At 31.7% G+C, this 25,356-nt stretch overlaps 3 protein-coding genes across 7 annotated transcripts; 2 read left to right on the top strand and 1 right to left on the bottom strand.

Moving 5' to 3' along the window:
- Positions 1-1,784: 1,784 nt before the first annotated feature.
- On the top strand, positions 1,785-13,086 carry LOC105674609 (sarcomere length short). 4 transcript variants are annotated; one of them, XM_067347889.1, is made up of 9 exons: positions 1,785-2,345; positions 5,555-5,807; positions 6,538-6,825; positions 8,260-8,582; positions 8,787-9,030; positions 9,255-9,537; positions 9,641-9,935; positions 10,022-10,178; positions 12,953-13,086. In XM_067347889.1, the coding sequence occupies exons 1-9, from the start codon at positions 2,175-2,177 to the stop codon at positions 12,991-12,993; spliced, it is 2,055 nt and encodes a 684-aa protein (XP_067203990.1). In that variant the 5' UTR covers positions 1,785-2,174; the 3' UTR covers positions 12,994-13,086. The 4 variants fall into 4 exon arrangements, with proteins under 4 accessions (XP_067203990.1, XP_012226530.1, XP_067203991.1 ...); XM_067347890.1 differs by having other exon boundaries at positions 1,795-2,345; positions 9,333-9,537; XM_012371107.2 differs by lacking the exon at positions 12,953-13,086 and having other exon boundaries at positions 1,790-2,345; positions 10,022-10,386.
- A 2,050-nt stretch (positions 13,087-15,136) lies between these two features.
- On the bottom strand, positions 15,137-21,290 carry Kdm2 (Lysine demethylase 2). Its single transcript, XM_012371288.2, has 7 exons — positions 21,052-21,290; positions 20,639-20,918; positions 19,889-20,576; positions 19,453-19,777; positions 19,085-19,379; positions 18,505-18,797; positions 15,137-18,352 (listed from the first exon to the last, which is right to left on the bottom strand). Exons 1-7 carry the CDS (start codon positions 21,091-21,093, stop codon positions 17,342-17,344), a joined length of 2,934 nt encoding a protein of 977 aa, XP_012226711.1. The 5' UTR covers positions 21,094-21,290; the 3' UTR covers positions 15,137-17,341.
- Positions 21,291-23,848: 2,558 nt separating this feature from the next.
- On the top strand, positions 23,849-25,106 carry Roc1a (Regulator of cullins 1a). 2 transcript variants are annotated; one of them, XM_012370379.2, is made up of 5 exons: positions 23,850-24,006; positions 24,156-24,183; positions 24,263-24,384; positions 24,456-24,541; positions 24,771-25,106. In XM_012370379.2, the coding sequence occupies exons 1-5, from the start codon at positions 23,914-23,916 to the stop codon at positions 24,781-24,783; spliced, it is 342 nt and encodes a 113-aa protein (XP_012225802.1). In that variant the 5' UTR covers positions 23,850-23,913; the 3' UTR covers positions 24,784-25,106. The 2 variants fall into 2 exon arrangements, with proteins under 2 accessions (XP_067203994.1, XP_012225802.1); XM_067347893.1 differs by lacking the exon at positions 24,456-24,541 and having other exon boundaries at positions 23,849-24,006.
- Positions 25,107-25,356: the final 250 nt, after the last annotated feature.

Raw genomic sequence — 25,356 nt, 5'->3', positions numbered from 1 at the left:
AAATTTTATTGATCTGTTTTGAAATTGTATTATGAGGGATAGTTGCATTATTAATCTTCTAGTCTTGAATCGGGAAAGTTTTAAGAAGAAAGATTGAGAAAGATTTTCTGTGTTTTTAGTTTTTGCTAAATTTTACATCTTTACTATATGATCCGATTTCACATGCGTTAGAATAAAAGACTATTAACAATCTTTGTATATTATTTGTCCACAATGCTGCGCGATTGATATGCGTTTGATAAATTTAATTAATAATTTTTTATTATTAGTCGCATATGTTGTAAGAACAAATCTGTAAAATAATTTTATTAAAATATAATATAAAAAAAAATAATTAGTTTTTTTTTATTTCAACACAAAAATTTTGAAGGGTGCTATACTAATTTTTCAAAAAATTTTATTATTTAGCAGAAAAGAGAAAATTTGAGAAAGATGGAATAGCGTATTTTATGACATTTTAAAGTTTAAAAAAATATATAGTATTTTTTAAACGTTTTTAAAAGATTTTCAGTGGTTTTATATAATTATTAATAAGTTTTTAAAAATATTTTGCCTCAAGTAAATTTAAAATTAATTTCACAACAATTTATTAGCTTCGCATTTTTGCGAAAACATATTTCTTACAATTCTAGGTCAAATTTTTAGGTCAACTTTAAAAATAATTTTAGAGTTATCTATAATTTTTATACAAATGATTATTTATCTTAATAATTTCAAATATATTTTTTAATAATGCGATTAACTTACCCAAAAATTAAAAAATAAGGAGTAACGAATAAATCTGGAATTCCTAAGAAAAAATAGAATTTTTCTTACAAAATGTAATTTTTTCATATTTTCTTCGTAAAATTTTAATTTTTTGCAACATCTGTTTATAGGTGACTTTATCACATTTAAAAGTTTTATCTTATTTACTTCCTCTAATTCTTCATACTATTGTATTATGTTATAGTTTATTGTTTTCTCTTTAGAAAGCTTCTTATTTGCTTTCTCCGACTTGAGATCGTTCATTTCTCTTAAAGTTCTACTTATTTGAGATTTTTTGAGAATAATATCACATAAAAAAAAAGAAAAGAAGCAATTAGAGAATACTAAAAGTATAAATTAAAACTAGAAAGCATAAAACGTGTAATCAAAATGAGAGAGTTAGCGTTGGGTTAAATTATGGGTTAAGATTTTTCTTTTTCAATAATATTACTTTGACCAATAAATCAAATGGAATGAAAATAAAATAATGCTGGCACTTTGACAAGGGATTTGATCGGTGCGACATTAAAAAAAAACTTCCTATAAACATTGAACCGTAAAAATAATTGTTGTTTTACTTAACGTTATTTTTTTTTATTTTTTGTATTTTATAATAAAAATCCACATTAAAAAATATTCTCTCCCTCTTTAGATTAGTTCTTGCATAAGTATCTGACAATGAGATACTTTCTTTATTAGAGGATTAGAAAGGTACGCGATCGATTATTCCTGAAGGTCGATCGACCTTCGTAGCCGGTCACGATCGGCGCGAGTGCATCGTAAACAGACGCGGAATGCATTGTAGGACTACGCAAAGCGAAGGCATCGACGAGCACGTCGCCGAGAGCGTCCTAGTGTTGGAGAGGATCGACTCTCTCTATTTCGGGCATACGTCTCTCGATGACGTCATCTGGACGGAAATATCATATGGTTAGGGAGGTGCAGTCCGCGGGGTCTGCCTGTTGCGCGGTCCAGGTCTCGATCTTTCCCGAACTCGCACAAAAATCCTCGACCCCGTCGCGAACCATAGTCGTCTCTCTCTCTCTAAGAGAGACGCGCAAAGACGCGTCTGTCGATTGGCGCCGCGGTGCCGTCAACTCGTCGCAATTTCGACGATTGCACATCTTCGAAGTGATCTTTTTTCGGGGTAGTGGAACCGCGATCAGAAACATATCATCCCGAAACGCTCTCGCAAGAAGTGGGTCGCGCCAGATCTCGCCCACGCGAGATCCCCACTTATCGTGATCGGTCCAGGAGCTCATCAGTGGCGCATCACGCACGTCCTCGGCAGGATCGTCGTCGAGGCGAGTCCGCCAGTTTACACAAGGGACGTTACCACCCGGACGACAGTATCGCGAGAACCCTCAAAGGTGAAGCAGGAGCGAGATCATTCCTTCTTTTTCAGCGAGAGAAGACGCTGAGCAAGAATGCCCGGCGCCGGTGGCCAGCCACCGCAAAGGACCACCTTCCGACCACCATGGGTCAAAGATGGTCCGACTCCGTTGCCTATGCCCGCCGCACCCTGGACTCTCAATTCCCGTAGAGATTCTAAACCGAAGACCGAGGAAGTCCCGGCATTCACCCAAGTCACCTTAAAGGTGGGTGGAGTCAACTCTAATAGAGTTGACGATTTTTTATAATAATATTGAGATTATTTCGAGGAGAAAGACTTTTTTCTCATCCCTAAAAATAATGAAAGAATTTGATATTTTCACGGTTTTATAATAAAGTTCAAGACATTTTTTTGTAAGATAATAAAATAACTTAAAAAAATTAAGTGATGGAAGATATTTAAATCATTTAAGGAGGTACTCTGTTCTACATAATCGTTTTTTAGATCATTTTTAAGAATTCTTTTAGAAAGTTAAAGGCTACGAGCCGTTTATAACATCGAATCTTTCAAACCTTTATGATATCGATATTATTTTGAATTTGATTAAATTGCTTTAAAAAAATTTTTACGACAATAAAGATTAAAAATATGTAAAAAATCGATTTTTTTGAAAACTTTTGGAAACTTTAAAGTAGAATACACTTAAAAAGTAATGCACTATTAAATCATTTGTTTTTCTATACTTTTTATTTTCATACTTATATAGCATTTTAATATCAGTAACTGGCAATGTTAAATAACATTATATTATATTAATATTATTTAAGTTAGTAAATAAAAAAATTAGTTAAAATAAAATGTAAAGTTGCGAAAAAATACTGAAATCAATTTTGATCTACCGTTCTATTTGGTTAAAGAAGAAAACGGATTTATTGAAATGTGAATTGCACGTATCACAACTTCTTTTTGCATTGAAATCGGGTAACACTATCCGCGTCTGTTTCCGCTGAAAGCACGCATGAGTAGATGTGCGATTTCTGCAGACTTTTTCCATTCAGATATTAGGTTTCAAAGTCAGCGGACTTCGCTACTGACCGTGATATTAATAGCCGACGTGGGTGTCTTGCAACGAGTTAGTGTGATAAACATTTTGGGTGGCACAAAATTTGACGCAATTGATTGTATCCAAACAGTGCACTCTTCGACAGTTTATTCTCATTAAAAAAATTCTCTTTCATGGCAAATTTTCTTTTCAAGACTATACAATTTTATAAAATAAAATCATATCTCCAGTACAAAAAAAAAAACAGTCGACTTTTCTTAATTGTTATCCGATTTGCATTAACTCTAAAAGTTTTTGAAAACGTAAAACCTGCATAAAATTGGATTGTATCTCCTGCGTTCGAAGTATGGAAACATAATGTGCAAAAAACGTCACAGAAAAGTTGTCGCAGTTAAAAGCATCAGATACTTGCTTTTATCTTCAATTTGTCGTTTCTATATAGATTATTATAAATTTAATATAAATTAACTTGATTGTTCAAATATTTAAAAAAATTACGTTTAAAATTATTACTGTTTTATTTATTTCCCTTCAATATGGAAAGATTCATGTAAAAATTCCCCAGTGATAATTCACCAGAACAGATATAAAATTGCAGAAATGATATACAATAATACGAGTTAAAAAGAAAAACGTGACGCTTCAAATTATGATGACATGTATAGATTTCACGTGACTCGACGTCATGTTGCGATATTGTCGTATTGTTTCACGCTTAAATTACCTACAGAATCAACAAATTGAGTTTAAGAAATGTAAATTTAGATCGCAGAATCATCATTAACTATATGCATTTAATGACGTGTAATCAGATATAATTCTTTAGACTTATAAATTGCATGATAATATTTGAAATAATATGGAATTTTTGATTTGTATTTTTATATCCTTTTTCCATTTTTATTTTAATTTTACAGTTATTTTTTTCAATGGTAAACTTATAATTAACTTTATATTATTTTCAATGGTAAACTTATAATTAACTTTATTTAATTTCCAATAAAATATTTGATTATATTTTATGTTACAATATTTAGCCGTGCATTATTATAAAGTTAAAATTTATGTTTGTTGATGCATTTTATAATTGATTAAAAACAATTGAGCGGATAATTTTAAAAAACTGTAAAGTGCTTGAAGTAGTTCATGGTCATTTGTTAAAATATTCAGACACACGTGCTTGTCAATTACAATTTCGTTTTTCCGATGTGAAGGAAAGTGAGATCCGTCGCGTACGCGTGTTCACATATAAGCCTCTGGGTCACGATTATTTAAAGAACACACGTTTCTATTTCAAATGTCTTGCCAGCTGCGTCTTCCACCAGTTTCTTAACGTGCTTATATCGCGTTTTTGCCTAAATGTAATCGAAAATCGCAAAAGTGGTTGGCGGATAAGCACCTAAAACAATTTTGCAGAATAGAAAAGTTTTCGGTCAAATAATTTGTATAGGAAAAGACGACTAAGATTTCTGAAAGTTTCTAGTATCCTGAAAGTTAAACAATAATTCCACGAGATTTGTTTCAAAAGAGAGAAACTCCGCGTCGATGACGATCGAAAGTACGTGACACGTTCTCGAATGCGAAATTTAATGTGGATTATTTAAAGCCTGCGGAACAAACTCGTCGAAGCTTGCCAAGAAAATTCTACGGATCTCTCTCTTTTTCTCTCTGTTTGTTTCCGTTTTAGATGTTCAAGAGAGAAAAAATGGAGAACGATGATCTTTTTCTATTTTTTACCGTGATTACTTTTCATGAGACCTGCAACGATTATTTCGTATTCTTTTCGACGTGACGCGTCGTACAAAGAAAAAAAGACAAAAATATAAAACACGTGGAATATTTATTTACGACGTGAGAGTGTGACAAAAACATAAAATGTAAACTGAATAAAAATGACAGTGTTAAAAACTGCAAAAATTAATCGCAAAACTCGTTTTGTTGAATAAAATAATTTGATGGGATAAATAGATCAAAAATAATGTTTTAATTAATATATTAATAAATGTATTATTACAAAAATATTTTTAAACTAAGAAACATTACATTAATGTAAATAGAAATCTATAATAAATTACAATAAATTATTGATTAATAATTTAATTTAATAAAATATAAATTTCTTATATTGTATTTTGATATTCCTGTGCAATAATGCATCTTCTCAAAAAGTAGTCTTAAAAAAGCGAATAAATCTAAGAATGTTTGACATTTGAATGCATATCAATTTAGAAAAATATATTATATAATAATTATATACGTATTAGTAACAAACATTTTATTAACATTGACTGAAGTAAATAAAGATTCTGTATTAACTTAATAGACTAAAATTAACAAAATAAAATTAATGTATTGTTTGTCTTATGTAAATATTATAAACAAGTAAATGTTCCTTGATTTTAATTTAACAGAGTGTGCCGAAACCTGCGGAACCGGCGGCGGCTTCAACAGATGCACAACCGCGTAAACAAAGTAAAATCACAATAATACCAAAACAGCCAAATAATGAGAAGATTCCGACTGGCAGACCTGTGCCGGCGAAGCTACGCGAGAATGGACGACAGGAGCCAAATTCGAGGCCACAGCTCGAGCGACAAATTCGTATCGAGAGATCTCGATCACGAGGTGACAGTATACCACTTTCGAAGAGTGAGAGCACCACAGGTACGAGGCAATAATCGCCATTCTTTCTCTTAAATTCGACTATCTATAATGTTAAATGGTTAACCCTTTCTAGCATTAAATGATCATTAAACTTTATCTACATTGTAAATTTTTTGTTAAGATACAAATTATTTTTTAATGAAGAATTGTCTAATTTATCTGTCAAATTGTAGAATTAAAATGTAAAAAAATACAGAATTTTTAGTAATCTTATGAGCAAATAAAGTATAAAGGAATAAAATTGAGATATTTTCACATTTACTTTATAAATCTATAAATAAGACATCAATGGCATAAATAGAAATTGAAATGTAAAAATGTAAATTTATGAAAATCACATATGCTGAAAAGGTTAAACAATCTTTAACAAGAAACATCTGCAGAATGCTCTTTTTCAATTTTGATAAAACTTGATATTTTTGTTGACAAAATAGACAAAAAAGTTGAAAAAAAAAACAAAAAAATATGTATTTTTTTCTTATTGATTAACAATTAGCGTGAATAAAGAAAGTTTGAAATGGATTATACTGAAACATTGTTTTTTCTTATCTTACTCTGGTTAGAATTAAATCGCTTTGTGTGGCAAAAATAACATTTACATTTCATTTCTATAGTTTTTTTTTAAATTATAATAAAACCGCTTGTTATCTTGATGTTACATCTGATTTTTACACTTTCTTATTATCAATGACATTTTTAATCGTTAAGAAAAGACTTCTTTTATGTCAAGGTGCGCCGACTTTGTCGAAAAGTTCATCGCGAGCGAACGTTCCGCCGCCACCACCTCCACGACCGCCGCCTCCACCTCCCAGCAGGACGATTCTCAAAGATCTGGAACCTCTGAACGAGGACCAAATGCAGAAGCTGGAAATATTGAAATCTAGACCGAGAAAACGGCCAGACTGGGCCTGCATGATGAAGGAGGTCGAGAGTGGGAAAACGCTCAGGCACGTCAAGTGCAATGACCGGAGCGCGCCCTTGATAGAAAGGGTGAACAAGGTCACGGCCGACCCTGCAGGTGATCATCGAACTCTCTTCGATCCCCGTCGGGTGCCCATCGGGCCGAGCCTACCCCCCCTTGTAGTGTCCCCTCCTTAAGGAGAGAAGTCGCGGAGAGAGATTTTGCTTTCTTTCGCAGAATTTTTCCTCCCTTCGATTCTTTTTTTCACGTGTGATCCTTTGAAGAAACATTCACGATGTAGTGCAATTGATTACATAATGAACAGAAATTTCGATTAACGCAACACTTTCTTTTTGTGCAGCGCTTGAAGCGCAAATAGCTAGCAGTATTGTTCTGTCGCTATCGTTCTGCTATTGCTCAAACAACTCCCCCCCCCCCTTTACTCTCGCTCTATATATATATATATATATATATATATACAGACCCGTTTATCCATTGTTAAACCGTTGGACTAATTAAACTGTTAATTGATTATTGTTGAATTAACTGATGTCTTCGTGTTTCTCAATGGGTTTATCAACATCCCGCCTTCTCTCCTCTCCTTTGTCGCACGAGCGAGCGGCGATCAGGATCTCTCATTCCTCGAATCGACATTCTTGACGGGAAACGAGAACGTCATTCGACGGCGGGTGACTCGTCATGCTTGTTAAAAATACAAAGCGTTAAGTATCAATTATTGGAGTTCCTGACAAAATTTTGTCAAACATACAAAAACACACATACGTCACTATATTGAACAAAGCATCATTTATATTGACGGCGTCATCTTTCAGTGACAAATACGAATTTTGAAAGATATAAAAAATTGTTATTAATTTTGCAATCATAAAGATTAGCTTTTCGGCGATAAAGTTTCCAAACGTCTCTTGTCTAGTTCTTAAAGTTCCTAAAGTCTCTTGTTAAGTGTTGAAAATTCTAATTAAAGTCTAGTTAACATTAGATGAGAAACGTAATTTTGTTTACTTATGACAATATAATTATAACTTGTTACAAAGAAAATCGCTATTTTTATCCTTATTAAAAAACGGTATTTAAAAATATTTATAATTACACAGAATATCTTTTATATGAAATGCTACAGAACTATTATATTAATGTATTATTTAAATAATATTTTAAATATTTACTAAAAAAAAATATAAAATAAATATTTTTTAAAGTCATTTATGAATGAAATTCGATTAAAATTATTAATGTAAATACCAAATTTTTACAGTTTCTCTCTAATTCCAAATTTGCATAAGTGTAAACAGTAATACATTAAAATGAATTAAATCTTTGTCAAAGTAAACTTAAAATTAAAAAAAATGTACTTTTTTCTAATTTTTAATAGCTATATAATTATATCCTGATTATAAAAGACTTTTTTTTATGAAAAGATGACAGATCAGAGTTAAATTCAGAACACTTCGTATTCTTTATTAAATTGACCAAATAAAATAGCAATATCTGTATGTGTTTTTATTTTGATTGATTATTTTTATCTGCTAGGTAAAGCCCACTTCGTGTTTGAGTCTGAAAAATCGAATATGCACAATCAGCTACTGAAACAGATCCAGCAAGGCGTGAAGCTTAAAACCGTGAAAACCAACGATCGCTCAAGGCCTGTATTGGAAGGATTGAGAAAATTCCGGCGACAATTAACGATTGAGGAGCAAATACAAAAGGCCGAGGAAGCGCCTGTGGACGTCGATATTCAAGATGAAATGGATGACATAGATGCCGTTAGAGATGATTTACAAAGCACCAAGCAAATGTTAGCGCTAGAGTTGAGGAATAAAGAAGCCTTAGAGCGTGACAACAAACGATTGCAGGTGACAATTGAACAAGATAGTTCCTTAATGTTTATATATTTTTATATATATATTATGCCTATTATACAATTAATTCGTCTCTTTTATCTTTTCTAAGATAATTTTTTATTATAAAAACAGAAAACGGGAGTATTAATTTTTTAAGAGATAAAAGCAACAATATTGCAATGTCTTGCTGAACATTTAAATTAATTTTATACATAGGCGAGAATTTTGAATCTTGAAGCAGAAGTGGAACGTGTAAAACTTCAAAAGAACGCTCAAGAAAGTAAGCAGCAAGACGAGAAACTGACGGAGTGCTTGAAGCAAGAAGTGCAACAAGCGAGAAAGGACGCCGAAAGGGCCGAGAAAGAATACACTACCGCTGCCGAGGAAAGAGATAAAGCTAAAAGTGAATTGGAAGAAATGAAAAAAATGTATGCCGCGCTAGAAAAGCGCATGAAAGCCGGTATGTAATTAAGAGTGTTTGTTTTGCTATATCTAGTAATTTCTTAACGATTTTTAAATATGTTTTTATTTGAGTTAATTAGCTTTAATTTTATCACTATCTTAAGCAAACCGCAAATATTAATTTTAAAACATTAAAATTGTATTTTTTAATATATCTTTATTATAAGCCGCTTATACTAACTTTGCTTAACTCTGCTTTATTGAATTTGCTTCGCTTGCTAGAAGAAGAGCCTACGTCTGATAATGCTGTGCCGATAGTAGAAGTGGTTTCGGAAGGTGTCTACCGGTACAATATTGCAGGTATGGCACTGGCCGGTTGTCCAAGTGCGAAAGATGTAGCGAAAATTGCGACACAGAAGAGTATAGACAAACAGGATGTTTACGAGAGTGAAGAAGAAGAGGAAAGCACAGAGGAGGAGGATGAAGATGAAGATCCTAAAGCCGGGGCTGAGAAACGTGCGCAAAGGGAAATCAAGCTGCTTATTTCAAAAATAAAAAATTTCAAGTGAGTGTGATGATAAAATGTTGATATTTGTATCATCAAGTAGCTGTATTGATAAAACATATAAACAATGCATAAAAATGTATATAATAAATTATGTAAACAGGGATAAGGCTGTAAACGCCAGAAAAGAGAGGTACGCGTTGAAGGAGCAAATTAAACAGCAGCAGAAATTATTAAAGGAAGAGAATAAAACATACAAGCGGCTGCAGAAACAAGTGGATAAGATGGCAAAGCTGATGGCAGAAACCGATGAGGAAGAGGAAGAAGAAGAGGAGGAGGAAGAAGAGAAGGAAGAGACAGAATCTGAAGAAGAGTCCGAATCTGAGGAATCGGAGGAAGATGAATCCGAAGCTGACGACGAAGAGGAGTCTACAGAGAAGCGTAAAAACAATTTACAAGTGAGTTGTTATTGCAGTTCGTGGCGAAGATTATTCAAGTTGAAAACATAAATTTGAATTCCACTTCTGAGCGTTTGTCTTTTCAGAAATGTGTGAAGAAACACGAAGGACGACTGGCAACCTTGAAGAAAGGCAATTATCTGCTTAAGGCGCAGGTAGACAGAATTAAGGACGATCTGGTGAAGCATCGGGAGAAGAGTATCGCCCTGCAGGAGGATCTTGATTCCGTCTTAGCGGAACTAGGTTAGATTAGTGTAAGCGGGAAATATTTCCAAATGCAAAAGATTGTATACGTACCACGTATTGAAATATAGACAATTGTATATTACGAGAAAAATAATTACATGCACATACACACATTTATACACTCACTCGAAAGACTTTCACAGAGAACAGTGATGCACTTGTCTGGAATGGATGTCTGGAAATATATTATCTTTTTTTGTCGCAATATTCTATATTACACTGTGTCCTATTGCACGAAGCATTTATAGCAGAGACAATTAACTGCGTGACATTTGATAGCCCCTATTATTTGAGCCGCTTAGAAACCAAACTGGATTAACTCCACATTTTGCAAGTTTTCAAATTTTAGTATACGCTTGGTGTTCAACTTTTCATAAATAAAATAAATTCATGAAGTTTTGTTTCATAGAATTAATAGTTTAGCTTTTAAGCGGCTTATTTAACGCTAAATACGACTCTTTTAACTCATAATAATTTCATTTCTAACATTTTTTTAATAAATCATGATAATTACAATTATTTTGCACGATATTTACATTATATTAGTGCAATCACATTACATAAATCGTAACTCCAATATCACATTTAGCGTTAAATGTAAAATATTAACGCGCACTGGCTAAATATTTATTATCTACCGAAGACTGATAATCTGAAAGTTTGCGCAGAGTTTCGTGAAATAGGATCAACGTATTAACAAGATTCGAATTTTTTAACTGGCAAACAATATTTTTAACAGATATAACAGAAAGAGAACGCTTATATCTACACACGCACTTACACAACATCACGTGAGCAACTTCCGGCTTTTGACTTGTCATGAAATATCGGACGTTTGCTATACCATGAAATATTAATTAGATATTGCAAAATAATTTATTTCCCACTCAATATCTAAGATAAAGACTCCGTTTTTATATGATATATTTTCGACGAATAATTCTTTATCGGTGATAATGAACAAAAACTGTCACAAAGGAGCAAATAAGGCTCGATATCTTATTATTAAGATAAAAGTTCTATATTTTACGACGGAGAAACTATGATTCATCTTTTGCTATCAAGATGTAAGATATTTTTTAATAAATTACTATTAATAGAACAGAACTTTGTGATTAATTATTAATAAAACGATTGATTTTGGTGAAATAAACGATCTAGGAATTCAACATAATAAACATTGAAGACAAAAAACTTATCATTTATATTTTCCGCACTTCAATGATCAATCATGATCGTCAAAACAGAATTAAATTTATTTTTCTCGATTTACGATACGTGCTACACGATTTATATAAATATATTTAACATACGTTGTTACAATTTCTATGAGTGCAGCGGATGAATTATCAACGGCACATTGTGCATACGCAATGTAAGATGAATTGTGTTAATTCAGCTGTTGAGTTAATACTTGATTCGGGCATGTGCGATAGATTCTACTATGAATTGTTTAAAAACAATTTTGTTTTGGAACTATTTATAGCAAGATTTATCGCACATGCCTGGATCAGTATTAACTCAACAGCTACATTGTGATATAATTCATCTTAGGGTGCATTGCAATTAATAATCTATACTTATAATGCATATGACACCCATATACAATTATTTTTGTAATAATTTTTATTAAATAAGAACAAAAAACAAAAATTTAAAATAATAAATACGTGTTAATCATATTAAATATGTATCGATATTGCTTGCGTGTCAAGCAAGCGTTGTATTATACGTGCTTAATAACTTACTGAATGATAATTAATATATTATACAAACGTGATATTTTTGGTGTGTAATTAGATCATCTCAAATTGTTTTTAACATTTGACATTATTTTTAACTACGATATATCGACGGCATCAATAAAAAAATATTGCATTTTTAAACACTAAAACATTCATCAGTCAATTGAACAAAACAAATTAGAAGTGCAAACTATAAGTTATTTGATTCTAATGAGAAAAAAATATAAAGACAAAATTGTTCAAAAAGGGATAAAATTTTATATTATATATTAATTTAAGTATCATTTTGAACTCGTGTAATTTTATTTTTAAGAAGAGGACTATTGTAGATAAATTATTTTTTTTAAAAGATATGGTTATTAGAACTTTTATATTTATTAGTGCCATTGATACGTTACGAGATCTGTTTTTAAATAAATGGACATGTATTCCAGAAAAAGCAAAAAATTGCAATGTAAATTTAATATTATCTTTGAATACTTACTATTTGAAGACTGTCCTCGCTTCCTGAACATTCCTTTATAGAGAATATATCTTTCATACCTATTTATTGTTTACTTCAGTTTCAGTTTATTTTAAAACTTTGTGTATTTTGCTTATTTTTAGTTGAATTAAATAGAAAATAAAAACATGTAGTATCAAAATTATAATAAATGGTCCTATAAAGATTAAAGAGATCAAAAAATAATCGGAAGTGCAAAAGAATTGCAATCTCTTGCAGATAGTTCTTTTTACATAGATTTTATACACGTGTTTAATTTTAATAAAATGAGAATAAAATAACTTGACTCTTTATTAAAATTAAAATATTCTTTATGTAAGTGTGTGTGAAAGACAAAGAGATATAAGAAAATAATTTTAACAAAATCATATTATTGTTGGATATAAAGTATATAATAATTGTAAAAAAAAAGAAATATATAAGTCAAAGTTATATGGCTATTGTAGATCCAAGACACTGCAAATCACACAAACTTTATATGCTCTGTACTTTTATTATATTAAAAGATGCCTTTTTTATTTCAGAAAAAATTTTATCTACGTTGGATAAGTTCGATAGTGAGTAAATTCCTGTATACACCATCGGAAATGGACATTGACATAACGAACACTTACTTTGTCTTTTATTGCTTCCCACATTATAAATTGTACAATAATAATTCAATGACTCTAGTAATTTTATTGCTACCAATAATTAAATAACAAGAATACGGATTTCTTTCATAAATCTACTTGTTTATTTGCAAAAAATAAAAGCAAAATATAATTGCACAACAAGAAAGCGAGCGAGATAAATGTCATCGAATAAAACGTTAAAGGAGCTCGAGTGTCAAAAAATAGAAAAAAAATAATTTTTTAACTCTGAAAACAAAAAGTTAAATTTTTTCTGGAATTACTTAATCGTGAAATTTATCAATTTAGACCAAGCTTGTATAATTGGTGGCATATCGTACAAAATTGCGAGCAACTATGGATATCAATTGCGCCACGAATAGCAGATTTTGTATTTTTTATTTGATAAACATGCTATAAGAGAAGAGCGGAGGGACAGAAAAGAGAATGGGTCTGTTTTCCGTTCGACATAACTAACAAATTAAACAATACAAATACTTATTGTCCGTGATTTAAGGAGTAAGAAAAAAAAAGAAGAAAAACGGAGAATAAGGAAACAGCAACATTCCGCGAGAAATCTGTAGAATAGCAGTCTTCTTCTTTGAATGAGACTTTGTGAGAAAAAACTGTCATGAAATATTTTCAACGCACCTCGAATACCCCTCAGTCTGCAAGAAGAGTGATGTAGAAGATAATATCTCTGAATATTTCAACGAAGTAAGTTCAAACTTTTATCAAATAAGAGAATGGATTCTTCTAAAGTAATGCAAAGCATATCTTTGCTTAACTCCAGTCCAGTTCGAACATTTTTTTGCTAAATTCGGTGCATTTCATGATAATAAACTCGTCGATTGTTGTCTCGCGATTCTTAGTGCAAAGTATCGAGTTATTTCTGATGGAAATATTTTTCTAAAAATATAACGAAATTTTGCTGAAATGTATTTGAAAATTTCTCTTAATTGACCCCATTAATTAATTTCATAAATATTTCAGCAATTTTTCATTAAAAAGTAACAATTTTCAGTTTAATTTAGTAAATTTCATAATGATAATTATTTAAAAACTCTTTTATTACTTTTTAGCAGTATATTTTAACTTTCCTTATATTTCATAATATTACATTAAATTTTCATACGAAAAATTATGAATTATTTTGAAATATATTCAGTAATTTTTCAAAAACTTTTATTTTACTTTTCATTGATTTCATAGTACTTTCAGCAAAATATTTTCATCAGGGATTGCATAGAATCATTATGTGAAACAGTGAAAACATATATAAATTTATAATCAATATATAAAAACAAACGTTTTGACTTTACATTGGATTTTTTAGTTTGCAACTGATTAATTTGTTAAAACTAAAGAGGACTCAATGTAAGATAGTAGATCGTATAAGTTTCTTTTTATACATTGATTAGAAATTTATGTGTTTTGACTGTTTCACACATATTGATTATCAATCTACATAAATGTTTTGACGCACTGATATCAGCGTATTCAGCTCTATCTCACTTTTCCTTTCCTTATCTTGATTTTATTATCAAAAACATTCTTCAATATATTAATTATCTATTATAATCATCTACAATATATCTATTTAATATGCGACATATTTAGATTTTCATGTTTCTTCATGTAATTGACAATAACTATAAAATATCTGAATATCTCAAGGCTATATAATTAATAATATCTCTATGGCTTCTTCTGAGTGGATTAATGTATATCAATATTCTAAGTTTCGGATATTCCAAGTTTATATTAGATATCTCAAAGATATTATAATATCCTGTCAAGATATCTTCAGGCCATCTTGCAGATCGCGTTTGCTTTTAGTTTATAATTTAATGTTTTAATAACCTCACAAATATATTTTGTTAAAAACATACTGTTAAAAATATTATTAATTTATTAGAATATATTTTATTAAATTTCTCTTTTTTTCGTTATGTTGGGTTTCTGATAAAAAACAAAAAATGTATGTAGAGAAAAAAAAAATTGAAAAAAATTATAAATAATAATTTGTAGAGAAAATTAAGTTAAATAGATATCTCATCAAATTAAAGACGTTAAGGAAAGTACGATAAACGTGTAAACCTATTAACTTACCAATTTTATTATTCTATAATGCTAATTTCTGTATTACAGTTGCATGTAATATTTGCAAAATATCTTAAGATATCATTGGAAATTATAAGAATTGCGCAGTATAACGGGAGAAAATTGATGTCTCTTAAAAGTCAAAATTATATTTGAAAAATAGAGATCGCTATCTTAGATTACATATATCATACAGGGTAGGGCAAAGAAATGGGCGATTTTAAAAATCGTTTTACTCCTACTACTATTTTCTGTGTTCAGAAATCTTACTTCGGGTGATATTCTTTGTCTTTTATTGTCTATTATCTTTGTCTATTATCATCCGGAGTAGAATTTCTGAACGCAGTTAATTGTGGTGGAGTGAAACAATTTTAAAAATTGCCCGTTTCTTTGCCCCACCTTGTACAATGTGTTTCAGAATGAAAATTTTTAATCTTATCTTAAATTTCACTAAAAAAAGTCGAATTATATAAAAAAAAAGTACGCGACGTTTGTATATACTTTTGATATAAAATAAAAGTAGTGATAATATTTGTTTACAGGTTTTTCGAAATAACCTAATACAAATAACGTGGTCATAGTGTGATCGCAATAAATTCATTGAACCATAAACAAAATAGACAATTTTACAAGATACACACACACATGATGGCACTTGAATCGATAATATTATTATTATTTTATTATTTCCACATAAAATCATATATACTACCGCATAAGTTTTGTAACACTCTATAAATTCTAGATAAGGCTGAATATTATTATTTTATTGAAAATACACAGGATTAATTTATGAATGTACACTATTTAGATAAAATTTAAGATTGAAATAATAATAAAATTATGTACATATTTTACATTAGAAAAAAATTACTGAAATAACTGTCTTTTTGCAGAATAACAAGCTATATTTTTAAATTAATTGTCTGATACAATATTAAAACAAAAATATCTAAAAATTAATTATCACAATCTCTGGATTGTATCAGGAGATCAAATTAAGAATTTTCTAAACAAATATTTAAACTTCATTTGTATTGTAATTAACATTATAAATACATGTAAGTTTTGTATTTAATCATAAATTTTATCATAAGTTTATGTCAATATTTTTATAATAAAATTTTATTCGTGATACAAGATTAATGTATTTAAAAACTGTGAGATGTTTCAAACTTTTGAACAGTAGTAAATATATAATACTCAAAAGAGAAAAAAAAAAAAAAAAAAAGAAAGAACAAGAGACAATTGAAATGTGCATTTATATAAAAAGCAATATATATATATATACACATCGGTTCACATAAAACTGATCTATAAGGTCAAAAATTAAAAATCGAAACATGTACATATGTTCGACACGTAGAGATCATCTAATTAATGTTATGAGATAATATAGTCGATTGTGTTTGTGTGTGTCTATGTGTGTGATTGGCGCGCATTTGTGATAAGTATGTATACTATACACGTATATATGATCGCAGATAGTTTTCTCATTTTCGCGATAATACTCTCTCTATCGAGATTTGTTCGGACATTTGTGAGTAAATACTTATTTCATAACCTATATGAAAAATACTGTTTCTGATAAACAATAATCTGACAAAGTTTCTACATATCATTTTCTTTTATACACTGCTGTAAATTTCAGGAATTTCCACCTTTTCCAAGTCATAAAATAAAAACAAAAGAAAAATTAAAATAATGTGTTGAATTTTTTGTGAAATATTCAAAATGTGAAATAAAAAGCATCAAAAATTGTTCTTTTACATATTCCTGCGTTGCTAAGTTCGTGAGATTTGATCAAACAAAAGATTTAATGACGTAAATAAATTATTAATGTCAAGTACAATTTGTTGTTGAAAATTTTTTAATTTAATCAACAAATATAGATAACTATTAATAGAAAGAAAAGAACGTAAGCGCAAATAGAAAAGAAATTTTTCTAATTAAAATTGCATTCAGTTTCATCAAAAGTGAGTGTTATCCGAATAGAGATCCTATGCTAGTCAGGTCCTTCCTATTACATCGTAAAGATGCGTGTAGTAATGATGCTTATATAGATTCTCTCATGTAAAATAAATAAATCACTGATCGCACAATGCACTGTTATGATTCCAACTGTTCGTGAATGATATCTTTACGCGACGATAACTGGTTGCACTGAATAACAGTTTCTGTGTGAATGCTGCATTTTTTTCATGTATCCATGAATTCAGTTTTGATCTTTTTTTCCTCTACCAACTTAACGTCCGTTACATGTAGGTTGTGCTCACTCTTAGCAGCAAATTTAATAATAGCTTGTGTTGACACTTGAGTTGTGTGTCGCAGGTCCAAACGTTTTAATGTCTTGCATTTTGCTAGATGCTCTAGTGTCGTTTCGGTAAGTAACCTACTGTTTGCTAGGTTCAGCGAGGTCAAATTCGGTAGTGATGCTAATTGTGCCACACCAGTGTCAGTAAGTCTGCCGATTGAAGAGAGATCCAGAGACTTGAGATCTAACAGATGTTGAACTATGTACTTCACTCCTCGATCTGTAAGATCGCATCCAGCCAAAAGCAGATTTTTTAGGTGTTTTAAACGTGATGTCTTATCGATAAGACCCGGTCTCGAGTCCGTCGGTGAATCTAAAACTTCCTGGAGAGCAGCATCATCCAGGGAGGTAACATAACTCAAGTCCAGTGTTTCTAGAGGTGGACAACTGCAGCTTTTCAAGGCACGAACGTCGTTCCATGCGCAGCCTTGAAGGGATAACGTTCGCAATTGCGGTAGTCTATTCAGCAGCCAAGATAAATGTGATTTGCTAATATTAGTCCAATCCAGCGAAAGACTTTCAGGTTGTCGTCGAGCGATGGCATGAAAATGTACGGCCTTGAGGCTATAATGTGACATGTCGAGTTTTTTCCATAGAACAGGATCTGTATAGTATCTTGCCCAGGTACGGCAAACCAAGGCACAATTAAGCAGATCCTTCATATTAAGAAATCGGAATATTGCAAGCATCACCGTCTTGTTATGCACCAGATTCGGCTCGTCGCTGTCTATTTCTTGAACAGGCGGTGGAGGCGGTGGAGGCGCCGGTCTGACCACTACATGTGGCCTTACTAAAGATCTACTGCTTGAGGCGATCAACTGCATAGCTAGTTGGGTACGTTGTTGAGTCATTCTCTGCTCACCTTCGGCTGGTTCCCCAGGTGAATCATTCCATGTCTGAAGAAAATAAACAATAAGAATTTTACAAAGCGGCGTTTGATATAATGTGGTATAAAGCGCTACTCTCCGATATAATTACATGGAAAAGCGTAAAAATTATTCTACTGAAGATGTAAGACTTACACCTTTTTATAAAGAAATTGATTTACCTCATTAGGATCCGGCCTTATTCGTTTACTTGGTGTCATAGCCCGTTCGGAATCTGTGGTAGGTGCTGAGGAAGCAGCGCTGGATACTGATAATTTTCGTGCACGAGCCTTTGGTTGACGCGGTCGATAATCTAAGTTTCGACCTTGTTTACAGCAACTCGGACATTCCCAACTATTCGGTAGATCGTCATTCACTGTTATCTCTTTGGGATCCAAACCTATACATTTCGGATGCACGATGTCGTAGCATATCATGCATTCTATTAAACCAGATGGTGTTGTAGGATTTTTACCTGCAATTATTTAAATATTTGTACAATCATGATCACTACATTGATTTATCTTTTTTATATTGAGTAATCAAAGATAGCATAGTTTGTATCATTGACATAAAAATATAATTATAAAAAAATTATAAATAAATTTATGTTTAAATTTACTTAAATATATGACTAATATTGCATTCTCTTTCACAACGCATCAGTTTTTACTAATTATTCTCGTTTCTCATTATATTATTATATTCTTTCTTCGTTTTTCATTATATTAAATTGTTTAATTAATTATAAATAATAAGTACCCAATAACGGCCCGGGTGATTGTCCCCAGCCGTCCAACTGACAAACTTTACAAGATGATGTAAAGGGCAGCATAGGTCTTAGGCACTGGCGCATCAGGCACGTTTGTTTAGCACGACCACTACCTCCAAATTTAACCATATCTTGACAGTACACACATTCTCGACAATCCTGCCTGGTGCATGCCTCACATTTTTTACATCTGGTGCGTCTTCTGCGTGGAAATGCTCTCTCAGATTTCTCCGAGTGATGCCTCTGCATCTTTACATAACCTTTTCTGGTCACTCTTATTCTTTCCTGCAAAGAACAGAATAAAGAGATTTAAGAATACTAAAACTTGTTTATCTTGATTGCAGTAAATGATAAATACCCTGTCAACAATAGTCAAAGGTGGAGGTGCAGGTAATACAGGATTTCCAGTCACAGCTGTATCAGGACTATCATGTCTGTGCTGATCCACTAAACATCGAACGTCATGAATAAGAGCAACCGGATCGCGTATCAGGTCCGGCACGTTCTTCTTGGTAGATGGCAGTGAATGTAGATACATGACAATCGCTTTTAAGCCATGCAACTCAAATGGCGTGATATGCACATGTTGATGTTGCTTTGGGATAGAATGCTGCCGCTGTGATTCAGATATTTCCAAATGACTTCTACCCAAAAGCACATGTACATATCTTTCGAGAACGTACCTGTAAAAATACGTAAATATTGCTGTATGAAAAAAAACTATGTATGTTATATACATTTAATAACAATATATAAAATGGAAAGTAAATATAAATTATATTAATGATTTTTACCACAACATTTCAGTGAAGAATGGATATCGAAATTTCTGCGGCACTTTTGTGTGCTCTTCCACTTGTGCCACTTTCAATTGTTTTTCTATACCAAAGCTGTGGAGAAAATTTCCTCCAAAAACTAAAGAATCCTGAGGAGTGTACACAGCATGTATCCAACCAGTTGGTATGAACAACGTCATGCCAGCAGTTAAACTTATTCTTCCGCATCTATCTACCATATCACCAAAAAATACATCTGATTGTTTGCCACTCAACACCCATTCTTGATAAAGTGTTAAATTTTTTTCAGTGGGTGGTATTAGCCAAAAAATTTTGCCACCACGCAGAATGTGATACCACACACTCGTACCGCCAAAATCCACATGAAAGTCAGTATAACAACCTTTCACTGACATTAAGCAATATTTCTGTACTTTTGGATACATCATGTCTTCCAGGAGATTTGTAGCTTCTACTTGAGAGTCTTTCAGATGTCTTGGCCATACTACATCTACCCAATCAACTTGTCGTACCATTGCAGGTGATTGTACATAATTTTCTAACTTAGTATGACTAAACTCTAAGGAAATCACATTTAAGAGGCGCTCCTTGTTAGGGTCCTCATAATACTTCTGCCATTCCTTCATTGTCATATCTTCATTTTTCTGAGTATTAACATCCATAACATCTAGTATTCTTTTAGAACCTAGTATATAAATATTATTATTATCTAGCAATCCATATTTCTGTTTCTTATTTAAAACTTACCAACGCAAGTTCTAACATCATTGACGGAAAAGTTGGAGCTCGGCACTCGTAGACCCAATCCTGATTTCTCCTTGAACAGCAATGGTATCTGCAGACCATACTTTTGTAGATATGCTAGATTTAGTTCTGATCCTGTCATTTCGCAAAAAAGGCCGCTGAACTTGCTCAAGTCATATCTGTCACACTCGATTTTTTCGTCAAGCTGGAAGGTCCTACGACCTTCGATCTCCTCGTCGCCTATAGTCCAGTCGTCTGTATACAGCTTTCTGGTTCTCTCACGCTGCAAACAAAATTACACACTATGAGAAGCACATCGATAAGATCTCTCGAATTAATTAATATAATGCAACATCGCCGACGATATCAACGTTGCAATAATGCCGACATCGAATTCGCGCGCGTTCTTTGTTTACCAATTGGCGCCTCTTCGGCAGAGGAGCGGATTCATCGGCCATTGCGAACACGCTGTCAGAAACGTATCACCGAAATTTCATCGAATATTTGGTGAAACGTTGTCACGACAAAGGCAAACGAGTATATATTCTTCACCAGTTTGATCAAGCGTTTTTTATTATTTCTGAGTTAAATGCGATACTTGGAGAATATCGCGTAAGCACGTTCTTCACTCGTACATCCAGCGAGATGACCACGCCATGTTACTACCGGCCAATAGTACCAATAGGCGTGTGTGCGCAGCAGTTGGCAAAACTTCTGCAGTGATTACTTGTGCTTCATGTGCTTTTCAAACGCATGTATCATATATATATATCGCATTGCCTTGGAAAAATATTTCAATGACAGATATTGAGGTATGAATTATTAAATTGCAATTAAAATTTTCTTGTATATTAGTATGCAAGTTTGCCATAGTCATTACTTTGTGTTAATAGGTCGGTTCTTTCTAATTGTGCTATGCACTAACTATGCTACACTTTTTATCTTTAACTTAACTTTAACTTAATTCTTAAAAGGAGAAAAAGATTAAAAATTCTTTTTCTTGACGCAAGAAATAATTATTTTATGCTCTAGAGAGAAACAAAAGAATTCAAGAGGTTAAAGAACACATCTAATACATTCGAAGAGTGCGCATGCGTCGTAGATTCACAACGTGTCATTAGAGAACCGCGTCTACATTTTGGCATCATTCCATGTCTAATCGCGATTGAACATGGCTTCGCAATTTTCGTATTTTTTTTGTCAAAAGTGAATATTGTGTGTAAGTACGTGACGAAAGTGCCGAACAAAGTATTGTGGCAATTATATTATGTTAATTAATTTGAACGAAGATAATTGATTGTGTTTTTCAAACAAGTGAATGAGTAAAAAATTTTTTGCATGACAAACGGGTCGAATAGAAAAAAATTAGTGATTTTTTGGCTAGATCTAATAAATTTGAAAGGCACCACTGCATAACCGTTATTTTATTTCATATCGTATTGTGTGTAATTTGGCTGCAACGTAATTGTCTTGCGATTTTCATATATTTTTCTCGTCAAAAGTGAATATTGTGTGTATTATAAGTATTAGTCGGGAATGCCCTAGTATTATATTCGTGTCTTGTGTTAAGGGGATGCTGGAGTTACCGGCCGGACATTATATTTTTTCGAACAAGAATATCTTTTTATTGGTTGCATAGAATTGTAAATCCTTTTGCAGGAGTAAAGTGTACATAAAAACGGAATTCGGGCTGCTCGACTTTATTTGGAAAAAAAAGAATTAATAACAAAATTTGTTTCTATTCATTAATTTCTGTTCTGCTCTTAGGATAACATATTGTATAGAGCTATCTATTTTCGTTTTTTATAAAAGTTTAACAGTTTTAAGACGCTGAATAAGAGCAGCCCGAATTGCGGACTGCAGAATAGAATGTTATGGAACCATTAAAATTGGGCTGAAAAGTCTAATGTAAAAAATATTCTTGTCCGACTATTTTTACATACGTGTGCGTCCAATATCGGTATAACAGATGAAAAAATAACAGAAGATTAGTTCCAAGATAATATCAGAGAGGCGCTATACAATAATATGCGAATATATACACGCACCACACATACGCATACACAATACATTCATACTTAGATTATGACTTATGCCGATAATATCACTCTAATTTTTAGTTCCATCGAAATGATGGCGCTTTCGCGTCGGAGTTCGTCAGGCACTCCAGCATCCTCTTAATTAGGATGAATGTACTTATTGTTGTCGAGTTTCTACCGTTTGAATGAGTGAACAAGCAACTATCTTTCGTAGCGCGAATAGATCGAACAAACGGAAATTAGTGCTTCTGCTCAGTGGGTGAGTAAATTTATTTACTTATTATCAAAAATTAAAATTAATGATAAATGTTTAAAAAAGGGAGCATGAATTTTTCAAAACTTCGGCTTTTTAATTTAAATATTTGCCAATCTATTGCTTTTTTATATTCCAATACTTTATTTATTTGTAATGTTGCTATTCTATTATTTTAATTTTTTAATATAATTTATATTTAAATTATTAAATTTGTATTTGTATGTTTGAACCATAATTGAATCATTCTAACACAGATAGCACAAAACATCCTGGGGACATTCTGGATATTCTCAGGATATCCTGAGGCAATTCTCAGGACATCGGAATATCCCTAAGATGTTCCCAGGATGTTTTGTGCTAAAATATCACGGATAAACGGATTAAGTTTATGCGCTTTGTAATTGTAAAATAATTGTAAAGTTTATTGAGAGAAAGAGAGAGAGAAAGAGAGAGGCTGATCAGTTATTCCGACAGTATTCTCGAATTGTTATTACTTTATTAGGCATATTTGATACACGTATATTTCAATGCATTCGTTAAAAGCGCTAACAAAAATCATTCTCAATTTTTTTCGCGGATTTCGTCGAGTTAATTTTCGACATTTCTTTACATCTAGATGTCACTAGTATTACTGCACGAACCGGATTTTTCACGCATGGTTGAACGCAATACCAGTAAGGTATACAATCTGAATAAAAAAGGGTACCACTTAATCCTTTGTTTCTAAAAATTTTTAGAACATTAATAAAGAATATTGTGTATCATTCGATATTCTTATGATTTCTATACATAGAATTATTATGATTTGCCGTGTCTCTCATATATAAGCTCTTTTATTTGCGAAATTTGTGCAAACATTTGCACCTATAGCTTATATACATCACTGTATTTTTCGTACTCGCGGCTGCGCCGTGCATACGTGAATTTGCATGTTATATCTACTTCTAACCTGCTGATTCGGCCGAGCGCTCCAAAATTTAGAAATGGCGACAACGATGGAAATCGATGATGATGAATGTGATTTGCCTACCTCGAGTAGTGGAAAAGGCGAAAAGAAACGTTTTGAAGTGAAAAAGGTAAGTGCACATACGTAAATAGATGATAATGAAAATCGATTATATTCTACTACTTCTTACCACGCGAATGTAACTCTCCTAACCTTATTTCCACCTTTACTGTATTTGTTTTTATAATGCAACTAAACATGGTGATTATGTTTGTTTAGTGGAATGCAGTGGCACTATGGGCTTGGGGTAAGAATTACAATCAAGCATTGGAATTGTACAATTTTAAATTGCCTCGTACAATCTTTTTAAATATCTCGTTTTTCAGATATTGTTGTTGACAATTGTGCCATTTGTCGTAATCACATCATGGATTTATGCATTGAATGTCAAGCCAACCAGGCATCTGCTACAAGCGAAGAGTGTACAGTGGCTTGGGGTGTTTGCAACGTAAGTTTGATACTTGGATGTTAATAATGAGTTTTATGAATCATATCGCACATAATTGTATATCTTTTCAGCATGCCTTTCATTTTCACTGTATTTCACGTTGGTTGAAAACACGACAAGTTTGTCCGCTTGATAATCGTGAATGGGAATTTCAAAAGTAAGTTCTTGTTCAATATATTTTGGATTAGAAATTTTATAAGTATATTATTTTGTTTTATTTTATTTAAAGCACAAAATTTATGGTATTAAATGTGTATAGAATGTGTGTATACGTCTTTAAAGTAATATAAAGTTAATTTAGTATAATATAAAGCTTATCATGCCTAATTTTGATATCATGTTCAAAAGAAAGTGTATGTATGACAAGAATTTTGTTATCTTTGCAGGTATGGTCATTAATCAGAAGCACATATTTATACAACTCAGCATTTTTCAGTCAGCCATGTTGAGTATAATTCTTAAGTATCCTCGCAAATTATTTTTCATATGGAAGTATAATTGTTATATAACAAAAACTCAGTGAGCAAGGGAAAATATGATATTCCAGTATTGGAAATAGTGGAAGAACTTGCACAGTGTCATAGATCTTTGTTATTGAATAAAAATTTAATTTGTAACAATTATATTATTAATTCTAAAATTTCAAGATTATAATTTTCTCTAAACTATGCAAACTGTATTTGTAGATATAAGTTGATATAATAAATGAAAATAATCAAATACTTCCCGTTGATTTATTTGCATTATTCCCAATTGTTTTTTTAAAACGACAATCTTGTATTTTATGAAATTTTAAAATGTTGCAGAACATTGAAATATTTTTAGATGGAAATGATTTTGGTTACGTTTAACGTAAATGTATATTTTTAAGCATAGCACATATTGACTTCAATTACAATTTACAATAAAAAATCTTTTAACTTTGATTAATCCGATCTTTCACAGAGAGATCTCGTCTAGTAAAAGTTTCGT

Source organism: Linepithema humile, chromosome 1 (genome assembly GCF_040581485.1).
Source record: "Linepithema humile isolate Giens D197 chromosome 1, Lhum_UNIL_v1.0, whole genome shotgun sequence".
NCBI classification, from domain to species: Eukaryota; Metazoa; Arthropoda; class Insecta; order Hymenoptera; family Formicidae; genus Linepithema; species Linepithema humile.
Note: the sequence above shows the minus strand (reverse complement) of the source record. Positions and strands in the feature narration are given on the sequence as shown.

Excerpts from the sequence above, each read along its gene's own strand:
- Kdm2 (XM_012371288.2), bottom strand. The coding sequence starts at position 21,093 with ATGGCCGATGAATCCGCTCCTCTGCCGAAGAGGCGCCAATTG. Across the intron at positions 20,919-21,051 it reads TGCCGAAGAGGCGCCAATTG|CGTGAGAGAACCAGAAAGCT; the intron begins GTAAACAAAGAA and ends TTTTGTTTGCAG. Across the intron at positions 19,380-19,452 it reads CTTTGACTATTGTTGACAGG|GAAAGAATAAGAGTGACCAG; the intron begins GTATTTATCATT and ends TGTTCTTTGCAG.
- Roc1a (XM_012370379.2), top strand. The coding sequence starts at position 23,914 with ATGGCGACAACGATGGAAATCGATGATGATGAATGTGATTTGCCTACC. Across the intron at positions 24,007-24,155 it reads AACGTTTTGAAGTGAAAAAG|TGGAATGCAGTGGCACTATG; the intron begins GTAAGTGCACAT and ends ATGTTTGTTTAG. Across the intron at positions 24,385-24,455 it reads TGGCTTGGGGTGTTTGCAAC|CATGCCTTTCATTTTCACTG; the intron begins GTAAGTTTGATA and ends ATATCTTTTCAG.
- LOC105674609 (XM_067347889.1), top strand. The coding sequence starts at position 2,175 with ATGCCCGGCGCCGGTGGCCAGCCACCGCAAAGGACCACCTTCCGACCA. Across the intron at positions 5,808-6,537 it reads GAAGAGTGAGAGCACCACAG|GTGCGCCGACTTTGTCGAAA; the intron begins GTACGAGGCAAT and ends TTTTATGTCAAG. Across the intron at positions 8,583-8,786 it reads GTGACAACAAACGATTGCAG|GCGAGAATTTTGAATCTTGA; the intron begins GTGACAATTGAA and ends TTTTATACATAG.